Here is a 7,173-nt window from a genome sequence, read left to right on the forward strand (position 1 = left end):
ACCCTAATTGTTGTTGCTTTTTAAAAGTGACATAAACAAATGACAAATAAGATGTTATTGAAAATATTGTTGGGATATATAACTACTGTATTATTGTAAATGAAGTAAAATCATATTATAACTCTGATATTTAATAGTGTGCAATTTCATTGACTACTTATCTCGGTGTTGTGAATGATGAATTCCACAATTGGACCAAAGCATGTATTGTGACCTAATTAGGGATTGCACATTCAAAGGTTGGAGTTTGTTCTTATCCAACTATGTTGTTTTCCAAAAAGTAAACCCTTGGTGTTTTAAATATTTTAGTTTGTTTATTTTATAAAATATAATAACTGAAAATATTGATTTTATGTTTCTGATAATTGATATAGACCTAAGAAATATTGAGACGACTTCCAAACTTAATAAGATTCAACACTATTTTGGGAAACAGTCTTAGCTTCTTAGATGTTTGTGTTACGTAGTATTCAAGTACAAACAATCACTCAAGTTAATTTGTAAATTTATATATAATTTGATATGTTCTTTCAAAAAAATTACAATTGTAATCTACTTGTTTGTTTTTAGAATCTTAAACTAGATTCAAATCAACAATTATTTGTGACGATTTGGTTTTTGCATATTTGTTCCTCAAAAGGCATTTAATTTTTTAAACCGAAGAACGGTTGGTGGGGCGGCCGTCTTGGCGTCTTTCTAATCATTTCAAGAACCTCCCAAATCGCCAAAATCAACTACTAATTGATTTTCTTTTTAATTTCCATATATATAATTTCTCCACTCACTTACTTCTTTATATATTAAGTATATTTTTTATTTTATATTCATATTTGTTAATACAAAATACTAGGGAAACCCAAGTGTGTATGCAATGAGCTTTTCGTGTTGTACATAAAAAAATGTGATTTATTATTATTATTATTATTATTATTATTATTATTATTATTATTATTATTAAAATCGGTTGTGAATCCTAATCTTTTTAAAAATGTAGAGAGAGAGAGAGAGAGCTAGCTTTCAGCACTCCATAAAAACAAAGGTTCGATAAGACTGAGGGGAGTGATCACAGCCGAGCCATTAGAAAAGTATTGTTAACTCAACGACACCAGCTCCACCACCAAGTCACCACAAACTCACTATACATTGGAAATGGTTACTCCATTACCAAGTCACCACAAACTCACTATACATTGGAAATGGTTACCACTCCACAATATTTTTTTTTTATGATTAAACTAAATAAAAAACATAATTTAAAATAGAATAAAATATTTTACATTAATTAAAACCACATTACATTAATTAAAAAACATAGAAAATTAAACCTAACAAAATAAAAAATTAAAGCTAAATTACTAAAAAAATATAAAAACATAGAAAATCACTTGTTGAATTTTAAAAATGTGTTTAAATTTTCCGGGTTGAGATCCGGAAGAAGTACCGTGTTTACAATTTGTAGATCGATGAGTGTCATTTTTCGCCGATAAGCTTCCTCCGTTGATTCAAATTTTCTTTCTAAAAAACTTAGAGTTTTGTCTATTTTCTCCGCTAGTACGTCTCTAACATCCCAAAAATAATGACATAAAATTTCATTTTTAATTATAAAAGAAGTATCATCAATTACTTGTTTCAAAACCGATACATTACAATCAGAGTATAAATCCCAGAACAAAGTCAAACACAAAACATAAAATGTGTGTGTGTCATGCAGTCAACCCGAACTCTTCCTTTTTGAAACCAGAAGTACCTGAAACAAAAACTGAAAACTGTAAGTATAAAGCTTAGTGAGTTCCCCAAGATACCACATACCATATGTAACTTATCACATAACTGGCCCCGCCCAAACTCGAATAACTGGCCTCGCTCACACTCTCATAACGGGCCCCGCCCACTAAACATATAACCATATAATCATATAACATTCAAACACATGCGAAAATCACAAAGATAGTAGCATACTGCACAATCATCAGGCGCCCACATACAAATCATATATGCATACCTGATACTAGCATACAAAATAACCATCGGGCCCCTGCCCAGTAAGCATACAACACATACACATGCAAGAGTTACGCAGACATCTAAAACTCTACATAGCAAACCATGGGCCGACATTGGTATCTTCGACCCGCTAAACTTAGTGAGGAGACTCACTACACTGCTGCTGTTACTGTGAACCGGCTCCTGAATTGAGCCAAACAACCCAAAACCATAATCAATAACTAAACACCCAAGCACTAGGCCCAAATATGGCCCAACTAACCAGGCCTACTAATGGCCCAAGCCCATTGGGCCCACTAAGACCCAAATCCATTAGGCCCATAAAGGACCAACAAGGAAAGCCCATAATCTAGTCCAAGGAGGAGTCCAATTCCAAAAGCAAATCCTTAGTCCAAGAAGTCCAACTCTCAAAGCCCAAGACCCAAAACCAAATCCCAAAGTCCAAAAATGTCAAACAAGCCCAAAATGGCACTGGCCATTTACGCTAGGCGTACTCCCAAAATCTTCAGTATGCGGGGCGTAGTCTCTATTTCTCCAAAATCAACTTATGACTTAATTCCTTAAGCACTTAGCCCCAATACCTCATGAAACCTTCCAAATAAGCTCTTAACTGATAAAGTTGGAAACTTTATCAGTTTGCATGTCTTAATGGGACCCAACATCCAAATTAATCCTTTAAGATCCATAATAACCACCTTAACACATGCATGGTCCATCCTTAAACATCAAGCAAGCATCTTTATAAACTAATAACCTCGAAAATACTAAGAGTAGCAATTCAAAGCTCCTAAAGTGGTGTCAAACCACTAGATCTCACCCATGAGACCAAAATGGGACCAAAACTCATATAATGTTAGATTTAAGCTTATAATGAGCTAGGATAAAGCTTTATACCTCTAATGACCTGGAAATGGAGTAGAGAGTCAAGATCCACAAGCCTTCCCTTGATCCACCACCTTGCACCAAGCTTCCACTTATTGAATATTCACCAAAACCTACCAAAGATGCACCCAATGAGCTCATAACACTCTTGGAGGAGGCTAGGGTTCGAAATTAGGGTTTTAGGATAATAGTGGCTGATAAATGAGAAAGCCTTGAGGTTATAATGATGTTTATATAATGCCCAAACCCTTAAAATTATGGTTTGGCACTCAACCCATTACGCAGGGCGTACCATTAGGTACGCCGCGCATACCTGGCCCTCCCACATGTTCCTTAGCACTGCATACGAGACCAATCTGCGAACTTATTCCACCAAGGGCAAAACCTGCCAAAACTTTAAACTGACATAACTTCTTCTATATAAGTTTGTTTCCAACGAAATTTATATCCAAAAAAGGATGACGAGAATCCCTACATCTCTATCAACTCACCTCCGCCTAAGAACTTTCCGAACAAAAACCCAAAATTCCTAAGGACCAAATTATCAAATTACGATTATACCCTTGACCTCCGAAACACAAACGAACACCCGGATCACTTAGACTATAACACCCACATCCAAAAAGGGCCAAATACTTTCTTCCCCAAAGCCCAAAGCCTTATGATGACTAATGACCGGGCCACGACCCCTAACGGTGAAACTATTCGAAACCGAGTGTTACAATGTCCTCGTTGGTTGATTTTCCGCTTGAAGACACCTCCTTTCTTGCTTTGTCCCTTCCCGGTGGTCAACGAAGTTGGACGTCTAGTGGACCCTCCCCCTCGGTGGCGTCGAACTCATCATTGAGGTCGATACTAACACCAATGTCCGACTCGGAAGTTCTTGCCTTTTGTTGGAGTCGGTGGTAGATCTTGAATGTCGTTTCCGGATAAATGACTCATTTTGAATCATTACGACAAGCTTCCCACGCTTTTTGGTTGGCAAATGGTTTACCATTGTTGATAATTTTGTTTGTTGTGTTTGGAGTGGGTGAGGTCTTTTGATTTGGATCCATATGTAGAAGATAAAAAATATATGAGAGGAGAGTGTTTTTTGTTGAATATATGTGTTTGTTTTGAAAGAGTGTGTGTGTGTGTGTGTTTTAGTTTGAAAATTATGTGTAAAATGAACGTATATAAAGAAAGAAATTAAAGAAATAATGAATTGATTGTTTTTAAATGCTTGAAACGGTCGAAATTGAGCAACGGTCGAATACAAAGGCTAGCCAATCATATTGGACGTCGTCTTCCGTCTTACCACCCGTGTCACACCCAACCCACCCACCCTAGGGATGTTCACGCGTCTCCAGCGATCTAGCTCAGCATTTCACGCGTGGAACTACAACTCCGGATAGCCTAAGGATAGACTCTAATGTTAAACCACAAGTAACTTAAACGAGCCTCTTTGATATCATGCAAGATATCTATGGAATCCATTTATTTACATATTAAATATATATTCAAGATTTTAAACCACCCCATATATATATATATATATATATATATATATATATATATATATATATATATATATATATATATATATATATATATATCAAGCTTAACATCTTCGGGTAACATGTTGATTCTTTGCATTCTCTAGCACGTATGAAAAAAGAAAAATTTTCATTCACATAAACCAAAAAGAATTTCGCTTTTTCTTCAAAACAGAAGCATGGCCCACAATATAAACTAATAACATCTTTCAATTTTCAAACCTGACTTATTATTTATTGAATGGCATTTTAACAACTAGTTTCGGATGAGTAGTGGATAGGACAACAAAGTCAAAGAGATAGGCTAAGTGGACAAGCTTTGCATGCTTGTAATTTTCAGTTGCACTTGCAAAGACTCCCCTATATAAAGATGGTTAGATAGTTCAGATACTTGTTCAAAGGTACAACCTTATAAAGCATTGAACTTATGGCATCTCATAAACTACTTTGCATCTTTCTCTTTGTCCTCCATTTTTATTCTGGTATTCTTATTAACTTCTACCCCACTCTTGCTTTTACTTTATGCAACCATGATAAAGTTTTTATTTTTAGAAGGTTTCAATTACTGTCTTAGAAGCAAAAAAGGGTGTTTTAACTTTTAATGCATTATTTTTGGCTTTGTTTAGTAGAGATCTACTTCCATATGTTGTTATGTTTGTTTCGTGAAAACCAGTATTAACATACATAAATTATAAATTTTACGATTGTCACTAATATGGTTTATATTTACATAGTTAATATTGTTTCTTGAAGGTCATAGTGAATTACAACTGAATTACTACTCAGAAAGTTGTCCAAACGCTGAAGAAATCGTGAAACAAACTGTTATAACTTTGTATAAAGAGCATGGAAACACCGCTGTTTCTTGGTTAAGAACTCTCTTCCATGATTGCATGGTTAAGGTACAACTTGTTTACTTGTTAACCCTTATTTTCTTAGAGTCAAATTTATGAAATTCAAGAAAATATATATAACCTTATATATAATTATACATTATACACTAATTAATAAACTGAAATAACAGTCATGTGATGCATCAATATTATTGGAGAGCATAAATGGAATCCAATCAGAAAAGATATCAAAAAGAAACATGGGAATGAGGAATTTCAAGTACATTAACACAATCAAAGATGCTCTTGAATCTTCATGTCCCATGACTGTTTCTTGTGCTGATCTTGTTGCACTTGCCGCTAGAGATGGTATTGTTATGGTATGTAAATTGTAATTAATTATTCTAATCTTTCTTTATAAACACACAATATAAATCTTGATTAATATATATTTGGTGTTAATTTATTAATTTATTCGTGTCATGCAGCTAGGAGGACCTCATATTGAGATGAAAACTGGGCGAAAAGATAGCAAGGAAAGTCATCTTGCAATAATCGATGCTATGCTACCTAACCATAACGATAGCATGTTGTATGTTCTTGATCGCTTTCAGTCCGTAGGGATTGATGTTGAAGGAACAGTCGCTCTCCTAGGTAAGAATCGGAATTTTATATTTACTTTTTTTTAAGTTTTATATTAACATCATATTCATAATTTGCATACGAATCAAGTTTTAGAAGGTATAAAAACGTAATATATATAAGATACTTTCTTTAATAATAGTAGCTAAATTAATTGATCTTTGTAATATTTTATGAGATTGGGTATAGAAAAGAATAGTTGTTAGAATAGTTGTTTTCTAAAATTTTGAAATATTGAGACACAATAATACAGTTTCAAATTATTGACAATTGTGTAATTACTCCACACGATTTGGTCAACACCACCCTAGAGTACATATCTTGAATTATCAAAAATTTCCTTGAACAAAAAGAGACGTATTGAAACAAAATTTAGGTACTCATGTTCACTAAATATTATATGATAAAATCGATAATCATTATAGAAATGTCCCAAAGACACCAAAATCAATAAATGTGCCTTCACGGGAGCAAGCACAACGTGACATAAGCACAAAGTGACATATTTGGAGTTTGGGATAAAACATATAACGTGAGTTCAATGCATGACAAATGACAATGATATTGTTGGGATTTTCCCAATTAGGGAAGCTCATTGGTAACCAATCAATTTCTCGATCCATAAACTGCTAAATTTCTTATTTACCTCACATAGACACATAATGGGCTTATGATTAAATAAATATAAAAAGAACAACGAATATGATTAAACAAAGTATTAGTATGATATAATAGTCATTTCGTTTATGGCAGGTGCTCACTCAGTAGGTAGGGTCCACTGCATCAACCTTGTTGATAGACTCTATCCAACTGCTGACCCGACGTTAGACCCGAACTTTGCTGAGTATCTCAAGCGTCGTTGTCCCCATCCTGACCCAAACCCGCTTGCAGTGGAATACTCGAGGAGTGACCTACAAACACCAATGATTTTAGACAACATGTACTACAAGAACATCAAAAATAACAAGGGACTGCTTATCGTTGATCAACAACTTGTTTCGAACCCGATCACATCTCCATATGTTGACAAAATGGCAGCTGATAATGATTACTTTCATGATCAGTTTGCTAAGGCTCTTCTCACTTTGTCAGAGAACAACCCGATAAGCGAGGAAGAAGGCGAGGTGCGAAAAGATTGTCGTTTTGTAAATCATAACTAAAAATACCCAACTTGTGTAATTTCTCGACCATTTCTGGTAATGTTTATCTTTTTATGTGATATAAGTAAGGTTATGTCACTAATATGAAAGAATGGGCTAAATGCTTGTTTTTTGCAA

At 34.4% G+C, this 7,173-nt stretch overlaps 1 protein-coding gene across 1 annotated transcript; it reads left to right on the forward strand.

Annotated features, from left to right (window-relative positions):
- Positions 1 to 4,796: 4,796 nt before the first annotated feature.
- On the forward strand, positions 4,797 to 7,173 carry LOC145058460 (Peroxidase superfamily protein). Its single transcript, XM_079006363.1, has 5 exons — positions 4,797 to 4,903; positions 5,175 to 5,323; positions 5,446 to 5,634; positions 5,743 to 5,908; positions 6,650 to 7,173. Exons 1-5 carry the CDS (start codon positions 4,849 to 4,851, stop codon positions 7,054 to 7,056), a joined length of 966 nt encoding a protein of 321 aa, XP_078862489.1. The 5' UTR covers positions 4,797 to 4,848; the 3' UTR covers positions 7,057 to 7,173.

The sequence above is a fragment of the Lactuca serriola genome, chromosome 6 (assembly GCF_051521515.1).
Source record: "Lactuca serriola cultivar US96UC23 chromosome 6, Lser_US96UC23_V15, whole genome shotgun sequence".
NCBI lineage: Eukaryota > Viridiplantae > Streptophyta > Magnoliopsida > Asterales > Asteraceae > Lactuca > Lactuca serriola.

What these genes read in the sequence shown, in the direction of transcription:
- LOC145058460 (XM_079006363.1), top strand. Translation starts at nt 4,849, where the DNA reads ATGGCATCTCATAAACTACTTTGCATCTTTCTCTTTGTCCTCCATTTT. An exon ending in TCCATGATTGCATGGTTAAG is followed by an intron (nt 5,324 to 5,445) that starts GTACAACTTGTT and finishes CTGAAATAACAG; the next exon opens with TCATGTGATGCATCAATATT. An exon ending in AGGAACAGTCGCTCTCCTAG is followed by an intron (nt 5,909 to 6,649) that starts GTAAGAATCGGA and finishes CGTTTATGGCAG; the next exon opens with GTGCTCACTCAGTAGGTAGG.